Raw genomic sequence first — 15,303 nt, 5'->3', positions numbered from 1 at the left:
GAGAAACCGCTTCGAGCATCACACACTGATAACAGACATAAACCCAAAAACAGAGAGAGAGCGAGAGAGAACGGTGAGCGGTAAATAACAAAAACTTCAAATGCGTCAGGTAGTTGATAATGCGGGAGGAGGCGAGGCGCGGCAGTTTGCTTGAGGGCGTATAATTAGAGCGACTATGAAAATTAGCAGGTAACCCGGCAAAAGACAAAGCGAGTGAAAGAGAAAGAGGGAGTGAGATGCTGTTACGTTTCCAGAGGCAAAGTTTTACGATCTGCGATCTTACGGTTTACGGAGATATCAACTGATTTCTCAGCGCTGCCTCTTCGAATTGGCCGCGTGTTTGCACTTGTCATTTATTGTTATTTATGTTGTTCAGATAAGATTGTTAGTATTCCCGTTGTATACGAGTTGATATTGACGTATCGATTGCTGTTCTCGTGTTCTCGTCTATTTATTTCCGATCTGTCGACACCGGCTTTAGCGCCGACGCGATTCGTGTTAATCGTTTTGCTGCTGCTGCTGCTGCTGTTGACGCTCTCAGTGAAAAACGTTAACTGAAACTGTAAGATAATAAACGCTTTGCTATATTGCCAGCAAAACAAAACATATATTACTGCAATATCAGAGAAGTGAGAGAAACCGACAGAGAGAAGGAGAGAAACGGCTCTTGAATAACATTTAAGCTTTCTCGGATTTGGGTCAACTGCAGAAATGAGTTGAATGAAATTTATTGCAGGAAAACTCATTCTAAAATGCATTTCTCAAAATGGGTCTTAATATATCTTCGCTTAATTAAGAGATTTTTAACGATTCATTTATGTTTTCGCTGTACTAAATTTGAATTGATAAGGTTGAAGTGCAACATGCAATCGCAACACTCTCAAGTGTCAAAGACATGCTTGACAATTATTCTATATGCGAACAATAAAATATATAATTTATGTATGCTGATAATAAATATAATACGAGTTCAATTTGGACTAGCACTCTCCAGTTTCAGATTATTAAGATTGCATCATTTAATCGTTCGTACTAATTGTCGGACATGATAGCTTAAGTAAATAAATTGTCAAATAGTTGACGAAATAATTATAAAACTGATACCCTAGAAATCGCTATATAGTATTGCGACTATATAAATATATACGCATTTATTTATAGGACAACCGCACTCACTTCTCGTGTGTGTGATAAATGCTCATCTATTAGCAACTATTAAATTATCTATAAACTGATTACGGCCATTATTAAACTGAGGAGGGTCTCTGGCCTAAGGCCGCTCGCTGTTGACTGATGTTTATAGCTCCATGGGACTATGCGTCACATTGTAGCTACACTGAGACAAATAGTGTTTTATTATTAAGACTTTTGTTATAAAATAAATGTATACCAAATATTATGAAACACATTTCCTTTTTCTTAATAAAATCGTTAAACTGAAAAAGAAATACATTTCAGTTTTAATTTATATTAATAGTATTTTAATTAAGAAAGTTTATTTAATTACTTTTATTTCCATAACAATAAATGTATTTTGCTTCCCACATTGCATTTCTTTAATTGCATTAATCCATTCAATTCAAAGATATTAAAATAGCATTTACTCTTAAATTGTTATATTAATTTGTATTCATACATATGTACGTGTGATTTGTATATATAATATTTTGTGTATTCCATATGTTCTATATTTAGTATATTAAGTATATATATATATATTTTATAGTAAATAATTAAGTTTGTTTGTATTTAATTCTCAAATGAAGTATATTTATTAAATGTTATTTTTCCTTTATATTTTTGTTACATCTAAATTGTGCTACAGCTTTTCTCTCAGTGTATGCGGCATTTGGATTACGCAGCAATTGCCATAGAAGCGACGATCATCGTGAGCTAAAACATGACTATACGAGTACTCGTACTCGCAGTCAGAGTCATTCTCAAACTCGTACTCGCAGTCGTATACGTAATCGTACAATACATGCTCGCAATGCTGATAAGATACTCGAAATGCTCTTCACACTTTCACTCTTGATACTAAAAGTACTGTGCCGAAGGGGTGCTCAGAGATGGAGCAAGGTGTTGGGGGGACGAGGTCTAAATCACGGCAGCACGCGTTGTATGGGCATTAAAATTTTACTGCCACTGACGCAGCTACCTACTAAGTATTTGCACACACAAACAAATACACTCATCCTCACACACACACACACGTAGATGCGAATTAGCTGCTGGAGATGGGGGATTTTCTCGAGAGTTTTGCGAAGAAAATGAGGCAGAGAGATGTGCTAAGCACATGTGGCTGGGATTGCAAATTGGCATTTGTGATTGCCTTTGTTGTCGCCAGCAAATATAAATGATCTAATTTAAATAATTACGCCCACAAATGTGTCGCCTCCTCCTCACATTGTGTTGCCGCCTTTTCATTTAACGCCCGAATGACAGCATCAAATTAGCTGCCAGAGACAATGAAAACTGTGCCACAAATGTCTTCGACATCTTAGAGCAGACACATTTATGAGGCGAATTCGAAAACCGCAAAGCAGTTTGCAGTGTGCATTGTTCATTAAGCAATAATTTACCTGATAAAGGCAAATGCATAGAACGATAATTCTATTTAATAGAATACTGTGTAAACAACATAATCAACTAGAGCGAGTTCATAAACGCTTTAGCGAGAATTTAATAATAATAATAGTAAATTCTGATTAATTGTGAAAACAGTTTTGAAAGATAGGAAACAGTTGTGTAATAATAGCTTATAAAATTATAAGCGAGTACTTAATATTATGAAGTGGTGATCAATTTTGAAAATAATTTACTTAAATGCAATAAATTGTAGAATTGTAGAACAATTATTTCAACTTAAGATAATTTAAATAAAAAAGATTCAGGCTTAGTACAAATATTCCTAATTGACTTTTTCTCTTGGATAATTTAATTGTTTAATTTTGAAATTTAGTTTAACAAATTTTAGAAATAATTATTCATAAAGTCTTTAACAAAAACGTATTTTTACTAAATTCTGATCTATGATGAATACAATTTAATAAAATGCTAAGAATTTTACTAAAAATATAGCATATGTTATTCGACTGAATAATAATAATTAGGACTTAAGATTAATTCTGAATGTAACTTAATGAAATTCAATTAAATAAATTAAATCTTAGGATTATTCAAAATATTTTTCATTGAGTTCGTTTTTCAGCATTTCATTTAACCAAATAAATTAAGTCTCAGGATTATTGAGTTCTTCTCCTGGCTTATCTCTTTGCCTAATTGATTTCGTTTGACAAATTTGAGCAGACAGCAAACAAGGGATTTGTCTACTTTCGCTGAGTAAAGTAGCATACAGTAGGCCTGGCAAAAATTGTTTCCGGGCAAACACAATTGAGAGCAGCGTTGACTTTAGAGCAATTGAAACCGTTTTTCGATTTGTTTGCTGAACCTGCAGAAACATGACTGTTTCCTATACCGCTGAGGTGGCTACCTGCCAGCGTTGTGGCTGCTTCTGGAAACTCTTGGCCAGGTAAGTCAATTTATACATTAACCACTGTATGTGTGTTTCATGCCAACCACCGCTAGATGGCGTGCAAGTATCTACAAAATAATCTGGTTTGATCTTTTGGTATTTCTCTTCTGTTTCTATGCCATGGCATTGCTGTATCGCGTGATACTTAACGATAACGAGAAGCAGTAAGTCAAGGAATGTTTTTTATAACAGTTGTAAAGTTTATTTTTTAGTTTCTTTGAGGAAATCGTTCGCTATTGCCGCAATCATGGCGGCTTGATACCGCTCTCCTTTGTGCTTGGCTTTTATGTGGCCATCATTGTGGAGCGATGGTGGAGTCAATATATTTCCGTGCCTTGGCCCGATCCCTTGGCCGTGTATGTTAGCACCTTGGTGCGTGGCCTGGATGAGCATGGACGTCTCATGCGTCGCACAATCATGCGTTATGTTTGCCTCTCGCTAACGATGGTGTTGACCATGATTTCTCCCGGTATTAAACGTCGTTTTCCCACCTATGACTTTCTCATTGAAGCGGGATTGCTCAACAAGAATGAGGCAAACATTATTGCGGCCATGGATGAAAAGTTCCCTGGACATTTTAAGTACTGGATGCCAATAATGTGGGCTTCCAGTATTATGACGAGAGCTCGGCGAGAGGGTCGCATCTGGGATGATTTCTCGCTCAAATCGATGATCGATGAGTTGAACAAGTTTCGATCGGGTTGCAATATGCTCATCCATTACGATATGATCAGTGTGCCGTTAGTTTACACGCAGGTGGTCACACTGGCAGTGTATACGTATTTCCTGGCCGCCATCTTTGGGCATCAATACATTTACTCGAGTGATGCCACGTTTAATAATATTATCAACTATTATTTCCCTGTGTTTAGCACACTGGAGTTCTTCTTCTTTATGGGCTGGCTTAAAGTTGCGGAGACTTTAATCTGCCCTTTTGGCGATGATGATGATGACTTTGATCTCAACTGGGCAATCGATCGCAATTTGCAAGTGAGTTATTTAATTGTGGACGAGATGCACAACGATCACCCGACGCTGGTAAAGGATCAATACTGGGACGAAGTCTTCCCCAATGAACTGCCCTATGCCGATGAGTCGCAACGTCATGCACCGCCTGAACCTTCCACAGCCAAACTGGACTTATCCAAAATTACCTCCTCACACATACCAAAGATACAGTCAGCAACAAGCACCGAAGAACTTGATTTTACCAATTTCGATGGCGAAGATGATTTGATCTATGACAATGAATTGCGCATTCGATTTGCCTCTCGTCGCTTCAACATCCATCGCAGCTCCTCTTCCCTTGCGTCGGTTGAGCCCCTTCCTTTGACGTCCGTTGAGCCCCTTCCTTTGACGTCCCTTGATAGTCGCATAGAAGACGCAGATGAAGATGAAGCCGAGGAGGAACATCTGGCAAGTCATCGAACTAGCAAAGACGATTTTGATCGTCTGAAGGAGGAACGCGAGCGTGAACGACATGCCAGACAGCTGCAACAGGCTGCTTTGGCACTCGATCTTATCAAGGAGGAGCTGCAACATCCCTCGGGTGGCACCTCATCCAACCATCCGCAGCAGACTTCTTCAAGACCTCTGCAAGAGGAAGACGATCCTCTGGGCTCAGAGCACAAACCACAAAGCGACCAGAGTTCACGTGATCCAGATAAACCGAAGGAATAATCGTAATTCTCTTATATATCATGACAATCGGAAATTATTCTACTTTATTCTAACTATTATTTTAAATAAAAAAAAAGGATAGAGTATTAAAAATGTAATAATTTATTAGGTTTTAACATATTAGTAATAAATATTTTAGGTTTTTGTTTATTATCTAAGTAAAGGAAAATAGTTAAAGAGAATTGTAAAATCTAAATTGCAGCCAAAAAAATGGTCCATTTAATAATTTTAATACGCTAAATAACTGACTGACAGGTAATAAAATAAATATAATTTAATCAACTAACTAAATTAAGTATTTGTATACCAAAAATTTGTTAAGTTATCAAATTTATCAAATCATTTGCTCCATTCTACATACATTGTTTAATAAACTGTTATTAGAATTGTGTCAAAGAGATGATATCTAAAAAATCTAACGTATTTTAAATTATTATCATTTTTTTATTTACTATTGAAACTTTAAATTGTATAATAAAGCCTTCCTTACTAATAGATTGTAGTATGCTTTGCTTCACTCTTTCCAGTTTAAGTATTGAAATATATGCCTCAACTATTAGTTTCATTTCATGAAGTCAGTGAACGTGTATCAAAAATGACTGTGACTTATACATCTCAAGTGACCACTTCGAGGCATATAAGCAACTTTTTGCGGCTGCTTGGCAGGTAAATTTTACACAAATCTATTAATTAAAATATGAAGTAACAATAAGCAATACTTTTTATAGATGGAGAGGTAGTATTTATAAACTTGTCTGGATGGATTTGATTCTCTTCCTAATTCTTTACATTCTACTGACGCTTTCATATCGTTATCTGATGAATGAATCGGCACGCAAGTAATATTTAAAAGTAAAGATATTATACATAATTTGCATTAATTTATCATCTGATGAACTAGAACCTTTGAGGGAATTGTTGTATATTGTTCGGTGTACTCAACTCTCATTCCATTGTCATTTGTGCTGGGCTTCTTTGTGACCCTTGTGATGGGTCGTTGGTGGGCGCAGTATAAGAGCATTCCTTGGCCGGATTCGATTGCTCTGCTGGTTAGCTCCTCCATACATGGAGCCGATGATCGTGCTCGAGCTATGCGGCGCACAATCATGCGTTACGTTTGCCTCTGCCAGGTGATTGTGTTCACAATGATATCTCCTAGTGTGAAGAAACGTTTTCCCACCTACAATCAAATTATTGAGGCGGGTCTGCTGCAGGAAAACGAGAAGAGCATTATTGCGGTGTTGGACATTGCATTTCCCTACTATCCCAAGCACTGGATGCCAATTGTTTGGGCTGCCAGTCTCGTGAATCGTGCTCGCCGTGAAAACAAAATACGCGATGACTATGCTGTGAAATCTATAATCGATGAGTTGAATAGTTTCCGCGGTTGGTGTGGATTTCTGCTCTACTACGATTGGGTCAGTGTGCCCCTAGTTTACACTCAGGTGGTCACACTGGCCTGCTATTCCTTCTTCCTGTGCGCCATCATGGGTCATCAGTGGGTGGACACTGAGAAAAGTCCCTCGAGTCAGAATGTGATATTCAAATACTTTCCAGTGCTCACAATTCTGCAGTTCTTCTTCTACATGGGTTGGCTAAAGGTGGCAGAGTCCTTGATTAATCCTTTCGGCGAGGATGATGATGATTTTGAGGTAAGAGTAAAAGTAAAACATTCATAATTTCATACATTTTCATCCCTATTTCGTAGCTCAACTGGATGATTGATCGCAATCTGACTGTGTCTTATTTGATTGTGGATGAGATGCATCAGGAGCATCCGCAGCTGCTCAAGGATCAGTACTGGGATGAAGTCTTTCCCAACGAGCTGCCCTACACCGACGAATCAAAACGTCCCGTTCCACCGCAAAACTCCACAGCTCGAATGGGACCTACGAAATCGAATCTTAGTTGGGATGACAAAAACAACATTATACAAACATCGTCGATATTTCTTCCTGGTGCCATAACCGAGTCCTTTGCGGAGCGCAAAGATGACGTGAGGGCCACTGGAGTGCCTTATAATCAAAATACTGTGCGTTCCGAAGCGATCATCTTGCAGCCAAGTCCCACAAGTAGTAAGTCAAAGTCATGCTCGAAAGTTTTCCCTTTACATTATTTGTTTTATAGTGAACCTGGAGGAATTGATCGATCAACGCAATCGGGAGAGACGCGAACGCATGCGAAATCGTTACCAGGACATGCGTTCCAATCATAAAGCGACTAATAGTCGCTATGTCCTCACTGTATTGCGTCCACCTTCGGTTAGCAGTAGTCAACCTCTACTTGCAGAGGAAGCTGAAGAGGAAGAGGAGGAGGAAGTGGTGATTCCAACATCGGAGCCAGAGAAGCAAGATTAAATGTGCAACTCATTAAAGTAGAAATTAAAGAATTGTCACGATTTAAATTCTCCGACTGTCGCAATAAACCTCAACTCTCAACTCCATGTGCATTTCAGTGACAAAAATGGCTTTTGATAGGTTAAGACAATGTACACAGGTTTTTTTTCCTGTTTGAATCATTTATAAACCATACACACAATGTCAGTGCAGGACGGGGGAGGAGACGTGAAATATCCTGCTAGCTGACAAAAACAACATGTGAAAAGGCTCATTGTTTGCATTATCATATCTGAACATCTGAAAATCTGACGCGATGCGTGTTATTATTTTTTGCACTTGACAGCACTTTCCAGGCTCCACAAAAAGCTCGTAAAAACAAGAATCAATTCTCTAGTGTGTACGCTGAGCAGTTACCCAGTAATTAGATGGAAATTTCAAACAGAAAAATCGATTTTGTAATAATTTTAATTTTATTTACAAATTTAATACTAAATTGAAAGTTTTTAAGTATTTGTTAGCTAAAAGCTTCATTTAGGATTGCTCCCATGGCTTTTTTCTATTTACAGCAATTTTTTGTTATGCTTTAATTACAATGTATTGTATTTGTTTTAGTAGCAAATGAAATTATGAAAAAACGGTTTTACTTAAATTTCTTATGAAGCAACTTTATAGTCGAGACTTTTATATATGTATCTTCTACCTATGCAATTCGATATACATTTAAATTACTTAGACCACTAGAAAATATAATAATACGATTAAAATTCAAGCGCTCTGCATAACAATTTGAATTATTGCAAATTAAAATCAGAAATATAAAGGAAATGGAAAGTACTTAAACATAAATACTAACAATAAATAAAGCACTTTATATGGTAGTTAACTTTGCATTTTCTTTATAGCCTTTATCTCTGCTTAATGTGTCCAGGGTATAAAAAGCATCTGTCAGAGGGGCCATGCCGGATGCATTGGGTAGTAAAAAAATTAAATAAATTGTAATGTCAGTCGCTATTTATGAAAGTTTCAAAATTTTATTATTTTTAATGCGCGCTTGCAATGTGGTTCAATGCGGTTCGATTCAGTTCGCCACTTAACTCATTTGGGTGTTGACTTGTTTTTGTCTTTGCATTAACAATTTATTGTTGTTGTTGTTGTTGTGTTTTTTTTTTGCATTGCATTTTATTTTATTCCCCTTTTTCGTCAATATGTAACCGTGCCAATCAGTCAATTTTTAATAATTGCATGTCGATATGTACATTGTCAGTTGACCACAGGCAAAACGGGCAAAGGGGCTGCATCTGAAGAATCTAGTTCAATAACAAATACTCTATAAATTAAACGGAAATATAAATTTATAAATACGTAAAATCAAAATTTAAAAAAAATTCCAATTTATTATAAAAAAAAAAAGTATTTTTATATAATTAAAAATTATGTTATTCATAATAATTCACCGGAAATGATTTCTATAATATTTAAACGTAACGTAATTAAAGATTCAACCCAAATTAGTTAAGTAAAATATAATTCTCCATTATTGTGAAATTAATTTAAATATTAAATAAACAAACATATAAATTCATTAAATTCCTAAAAATGGCAAAAAACATAAATTCATAAGACATCAAATAACGAGAAATTAGGAAATTAACTCTTAATAAATATAAATATTACTATATCAATTAATATTTTTTTAATACATAAAGCAATTTATGAGTTATGTCAGCTTTGACTTTACAATATTTCATTTGCATATTTCGAAATTATAAAAAATGTTTTAAATTCAATATCAATTTTCAAATATTGAAGTTTAACATAGAAATGATTTATTTATTAATCTCAATGTGCATCTCCATTTTATCTTTTATCTTTTTAGTACTGTTCCATTTTGGTTGCAATATTTGGTAGACTTCTTCGAAGGGTCAATTTATAGATGTGATGGAATATAAATATATTTCATATTTGCGCATGGCGTAGTTGTGTTTTGCTCATGTCGCCCGGCAGAGCTGATTGATGACATGCTGGCCACTTGGCAACAAAATGATCGAGGATTGCACTTGCCCAAGGATGATGATGTTAAGCACGGCGGGGAGAATCAAGGGGGGGCAGAGGTATCTACAAGCGATAACGGCGAGTCGAATAAAAAAAGGGGTTAATTTAATTTCGCGCACGAACGCATTTGTCCATAATTGGCAATTAGCACTGGCCATTGGCATAGCCAGCAACATGGCCTTCCACACACACACACACACACATACAGATACACAATAAACATACACACACACACACTGAACATAAACTTACAGCGCGTGGTCAGCGTTTGCATTTTGCATTTGGCCAACGGCAACAAATATTTGCCCATGTCCGTTTTATGGTTTCTGAATACCGCTCTGTTTGTATATGCATTGTCTTTTTTGCCTTTTTTGTTGTTTTTGTAAGCGATTTTTTAAAAAATGGTTCGAATTATTGAGGCGTTGAAACAATAATCATCGCATCGCATCACATTGCGTCTCGTCGCCATATCGAATATTTATTGGCTGATTGCAGCTGCTGCTGCTTCTCATCTCTCGTTAATTGCAACATCCATGCAAAATGCAAAATGAGTTTAACGCTAACTGTTACATATATACGAGTATGTATTTTTTCAAGGGGTTTGAGGGGTTGCGCCTGCCCCTGGCCTTGACAACGATTCAAAGCCATTTTTCACACCATTTTTCAAAGTCAATTTGGCAACATGTAATGTCACCTCTGGGAAGTCGCATTCAACTCACGTTGAAAGTTACCTTAGCTACCTCTTTGTCTGCCATTTTTAGGGTAGTTTTGTTTTCAAAATGGCCTGAACATTTGGCAACAAACTAGAAAATATGCTATGAAAATAGTTTTCTTAGTTGGCAAAATAAGAGTTGAAATTGAAGAATCAAATAAAATCAGCAGCCAGCTAAGTTGATTTTAATATACATTTGTGTGTGTTAAAGTTTAGTTAAAAGTGTACCACTAAAATAATACAACAATAAAGAATTTAACTTCTAATAAATAAATTAAAAATTTATAATATGATCTACAACAATATTATTAACTTCCTATTCGTCCTCCTAATTAATCATAATATATATGAGTTGGATAGATAGCCACAACTTTATGATATTTATTTTGTTTTTTAGAATATGGAAATAAATTGCGAAAATGGGAAAGGATTTAAGAAAAAATTAACTATAATACAACTGTTCTAAATTGAATTGTATTTTATATTTTTTCTTTTTTTCATTTCAATAAGCACAAATTTTAGAAATAATGTAATAAAAATAAGTTATGAGTTTGAAAATATATTCCAAATAAATACAATTTATGAGCTGTAATACTATATACTATTTGTTTTGTATATTTCGATAGTGAAATAAATTGCGAAAATGCAAAAGGATGTCAATTAATTGTCCGTGATGGGGCGGCACGTGTGAAGTTGACTTCGTCACAAAACTTTCTTGTCATAGATAATAAGCTAAAGGGCTTTTTAGTTATGAACATCTCAAGTTGACTTTTATGCTTCACACTCTTGAGAAGGAGAATCAACTCTTTTAATCTTGGCAGCAGTTCCGTTTGCCTTCGTTTGCTCAGCGCTTATCTTGCATCTCGACGAGCTAAGTGCGATAAGTCTGTGTCTCTGTTTACAGCGCATTGGACTGTCTTTCAAATGGAATTCAACCCGCACACACACACACCAACACACACCAGTACACACCGACACACACTTGAACACACTCACTTTGTGAAAAGCGCATTAGTCGCTGGCTGGACATTATCGTTAACATCTTTGGCTTTCATTCTGGCTAATGCTAATGTCCTTTCGCTTCGCTCTGTCTTTGTCCCTTTCCCCAAAAATTTGGCTACCTTTTCGGGTATCCGATTTTGTTGTTACAAGGCTAATTATGTGACAGCCTATTAGCAACTCGATAAATATGTGCCCAGCGGAGAGTGGAGAGCGGGAGGAGCGACGAGCCAAAGAGCTGAGAGTTGAGCAAATAGACCCATTCCATAGCAGATACTTTTTCATGATGATGCTCGGTTGTTGCTGTTGCTGTCCCAGCGAAAAGTTTACTTTATGGCGCCACCTCCTTGTTGCTACTGCTGCTGCTGCTGAGGCTCATTCATTAGATATGCGAACCCTGCTCCCGGGCTGATTATGACAAAGCACTTTTACCCAATTGGGTAAATTAGGTGGAAACTGAAAACTAAATGAAACGGAACTCGGCATACGCCCACTTTTCCCGGCAAACCGTCCGTCGCTCTAATTTCGAAAGACAGTGGAGCAAAAAAAAATACAGAATACAGAATACAGTACACAAAAAAAAAGCTGAAAGAATGGGCAAAAAAATACCGTTGCTTTTTGACGTTTTTAGCAGACAGCAAACTCGGGGAAACTCGGACCACGAACCGTAGCAATTATTCTGCATTAACGAAAGGGTTTAACATTTGCGTTTTAGCCAGTGATGCTCGACTGCGACGTTTAACAGCAACAACGCCAACAACAACAACAAGCCGCATATTACTGGGCCATAGTGGGAGGAGTATAAAAATGGCGAGGGGAGGGAGGGGACAGTTTCGGGTCCTGGGGGCTTGTATGCCTTGTAATTCATTCGTTACGTTGCGTTTGTGACGTTTTTTTTTGTTTTTGACTTTTGCTTTTGCTTTAGCTTTTGTTGTGCGGCCGCAGCGACGACGATAAATTGTTGTAATTAATTTTTATTTAACTGTGAAAATGGAAATTTTCGTTTTTTGTTCAACTGCTGCTGTTATAACATTTTCAGAATTGGCTTAAAATGTAAATTATTATTGCGGCCAGAGAGAATACTGTTTCGTCATGTTGCGCCGGTTTGCGGATCAGGCTAAATGGCAGAGTGAAGGCAAAACCCAGAGGCGGATTGTGTGCGGATTTTGGTTCATGGAACGTTTGTCGTGTCTATTAATTAAGCTGCATGTGTGTGTAGGAGGAGCATCACAGGTCAGAGACAGGCGGCAAGGCAGAGAGGGAGAGAGGGAAGGCTGTGTTTGCTGTGTTGTAAGTGATAATTACAAGTTGGCAACTTTTACACTCAATTGTCGCAATTACAGGGTCGACACGAGCTGAGTCAGTGGCCCAAAAGTAATTACAATTAAGCAGACTCCATAACATCATGCGCATCAAAACAAAATTGCACTCGCAAAGTTCTTTATTAGTTGCTGTTGCAAAATTTATCAAATACAATCGCTTTTCTAATTCACGCAAACCAGCAACAAAATCTTGTTTGGCCAACAAAACTTTAACGCTTTGAATCCCTTCATTTAAAACAAGCTCTGTCTCTCTCTCTTTTCCCTTTTTGGTGGTATTCAGCCGAAATATCGCTCTGTAATGTGGGCAAAACTTTTGTCTAAGTATTACCAATAAAATTGATGGAGAAATAGTCCGAAACTATTTGGTCGTAGATAAAAAACTTTTTCGCCCAAGCCAACTCTGAACAAAACAACAAATTCCAGTTAGCAAAAGCTTGGCTTATATTAAAATTCCAAAAAGAAGAGAACACAAGCGAAGAAAAGAAGTAAAACAAGTGCTAGCAAAATGAGTGCAAGTGAACTAAAAGTGAAGCTAACTGAAAACTGAACTCAAAACGGAGCGAAGCGATTTTCGAGCAGCCAAAAAGGGGTTCAAATTTTAAGTAAGTGTTTGGCTCTGGCTTTGGCTTGCGCAGTGCCACAAAAGGGATACGCAACTCCTTGCAACACACACACACACACTTACAACAGGGAACTCAACTGGAGTTTCAAAACTCAAGAGGGGAAAGCTATGAAGCTCAGGAATGTTGCAGCAACAACTTCGGGTTGCAGCTTAGGGCGAAACATGAATGAATAAATGAATGAATAGATAGCCGAATGAATGAGAGAGTTAGCCAAGGAGCACTAAACTTGCTCAACTAGAATGGAATTCATAATTGCTGCCGGACACTGCAAATTCTGTCTCCCTCTCTGTGAAATGCGGAGAACTGCATTTTAAACATATCTTAGATAACTTTTGTGCACATCAATGGTGCTTAACACTTTAGCATTTGAAAAGTACATTAAAGCCTTTGCAACTTGTGATTATCATATTTAATTTTCAATGCAAACACTCGAGTACCTCTCCAAATGAATTCGGTATTAAATTTGCACAAACAGAAAATTTAAATTGTTTGAACTAAGTAATTTTCACGCAGTTGTACAACCGATTCGCACGGCATTTCTATTAACGCTTTGCAACAAATTTCGAAACTTTTTAGGCCAATTATTGACACATTTGGCGAGACGCCGCCGCCAAAGTTGCAACACAAAAAAAAAATCATATAAAACCAATCAAAGTTTGAAACAGTTTCGAACAGGTGTTCCTCCCTCCTTCGTGCTGTTCTACTAAATCAGCTCCCCATCCTTCTCCGCTTGCTCTCGCTTCTAGCCGAGTTGTCCACCATTGAAGCGAAAACACGCACAACTTTTAGCTACTTGTAATTAGCTTTTCTTGTTCGATTCGCTGGCAAGCGGAGCCCGAAAGCGACAGTTCCTAAAACGCTTAACACGCAGGCCTTATCCAAACTGAACTTGCCCCACTTGCCACTTGCCACTTGCCACACTTGCCCCGCGCTGTGCTGTGCTGTGTGGCAGCACATTTTTGCGTGCCTCGGCAGCTAGCAAAATTTGTTCTTACGCTCTGAAAGATTTAACTTTTTGATTGAGAAAACATCATTAACGCACGTAAAAGGCCAACTATTTACTGCTTTCAGTGTGTAAGTATAAGTGAGTGTGTGTGTGTGTGGGAGTTGGTGTCTAGGTTAAAAGTTTCGGTTTTTCTGGTGCTAAAAATCAAATAGGGGAAAGCATTGCCAACCCAGAAGAAGAACGTTGTAAGAAACTTTCTAATCACATTTACCGCAATTACTAACAAGGTTTTTTGTTGACTGCGGTGAGTATTTTGGCTCTTCTTGTTGCTATCTTGAGGTTTCCCCCCTAGCACTTCGCTTTTTGGGGGTCTTATGTTGGTGTATGTAGTACAAAGCAAATTAAATAATTTAATTAATTATGAAATTTTTGCTCTCAATTTGTGTTGCTTTTTGCCGGAGTTAGAGCAATCAAGTCAGCTATTTAACCTAATCAGAGTTTGATGAAGAGCAACAAAATTCCATTGAAAAATTTCAGATACTTAAGAGAGCTGGACTTTAAAGATATATTTTCTTAGGATTAAGAAGCTTATTTTGTATAGAATTGAACATATTTCATTGTAAGGAACAGCTATAAGAATTGGAAAATATTTAAAAAAAAAATTACATTATTTATATTATTAATTAACAGAAGATACTGAGAAAAGCTTATTGCAATGATTAAGTTTCTTAAGATAAATAAAATCTACATAGAATTAAAAAGATGAAATTTCAATGTGCAGCAATAAAATTCAAGAAAATTATAAAAATGCAATTTAATTAATTAGTTGGCTGGACTTACTTTAGAAAACTTTGGTCTTAAGATATATTTTCTTAACATAAAAAGTTAATATTATATAGAATTGAGTATATGTATTTTACTTGAAAGTTTAGCATTCTAATTAGAGAGAATCCAACACAGAAGAAATCCAAAAATACAAAGTAGACAAATTTGTTATCATATATTATTAATTTACTGGAGTAACTTGAGAAAGAATTATTTTAAAGATATACTTTCTTAAAAACTAAAGTTTAATTTTATATAAAACTTAAGCAT

General features: G+C 36.6%; 2 protein-coding genes across 2 annotated transcripts; both read left to right on the top strand.

Annotated features, from left to right (window-relative positions):
• The first annotated feature begins 3,368 nt into the window (after positions 1-3,368).
• LOC132792990 (bestrophin-4) lies at positions 3,369-5,284 on the top strand. Its single transcript, XM_060802546.1, has 3 exons — positions 3,369-3,532; positions 3,589-3,699; positions 3,748-5,284. The coding sequence occupies exons 1-3, from the start codon at positions 3,462-3,464 to the stop codon at positions 5,213-5,215; spliced, it is 1,650 nt and encodes a 549-aa protein (XP_060658529.1). The 5' UTR covers positions 3,369-3,461; the 3' UTR covers positions 5,216-5,284.
• Positions 5,285-5,768: 484 nt separating this feature from the next.
• LOC132792844 (bestrophin-4) lies at positions 5,769-8,003 on the top strand. Its single transcript, XM_060802348.1, has 5 exons — positions 5,769-5,881; positions 5,944-6,054; positions 6,117-6,867; positions 6,924-7,290; positions 7,343-8,003. The coding sequence occupies exons 1-5, from the start codon at positions 5,811-5,813 to the stop codon at positions 7,570-7,572; spliced, it is 1,530 nt and encodes a 509-aa protein (XP_060658331.1). The 5' UTR covers positions 5,769-5,810; the 3' UTR covers positions 7,573-8,003.
• The last annotated feature ends 7,300 nt before the right edge of the window (positions 8,004-15,303 follow it).

The sequence above is a fragment of the Drosophila nasuta genome, chromosome 3, assembly GCF_023558535.2.
Source record: "Drosophila nasuta strain 15112-1781.00 chromosome 3, ASM2355853v1, whole genome shotgun sequence".
Taxonomy (NCBI): domain Eukaryota; kingdom Metazoa; phylum Arthropoda; class Insecta; order Diptera; family Drosophilidae; genus Drosophila; species Drosophila nasuta.
The sequence above is the reverse complement of the archived record's forward strand: the minus strand, read 5'-3'. Positions and strand labels throughout refer to the sequence as shown.

What these genes read in the sequence shown, in the direction of transcription:
- LOC132792844 (XM_060802348.1), top strand. Translation starts at nt 5,811, where the DNA reads ATGACTGTGACTTATACATCTCAAGTGACCACTTCGAGGCATATAAGC. An exon ending in TTTTTGCGGCTGCTTGGCAG is followed by an intron (nt 5,882 to 5,943) that starts GTAAATTTTACA and finishes TACTTTTTATAG; the next exon opens with ATGGAGAGGTAGTATTTATA. An exon ending in GCAGCCAAGTCCCACAAGTA is followed by an intron (nt 7,291 to 7,342) that starts GTAAGTCAAAGT and finishes TTTGTTTTATAG; the next exon opens with TGAACCTGGAGGAATTGATC.
- LOC132792990 (XM_060802546.1), top strand. Translation starts at nt 3,462, where the DNA reads ATGACTGTTTCCTATACCGCTGAGGTGGCTACCTGCCAGCGTTGTGGC. An exon ending in TTCTGGAAACTCTTGGCCAG is followed by an intron (nt 3,533 to 3,588) that starts GTAAGTCAATTT and finishes AACCACCGCTAG; the next exon opens with ATGGCGTGCAAGTATCTACA. An exon ending in CTTAACGATAACGAGAAGCA is followed by an intron (nt 3,700 to 3,747) that starts GTAAGTCAAGGA and finishes TTTATTTTTTAG; the next exon opens with TTTCTTTGAGGAAATCGTTC.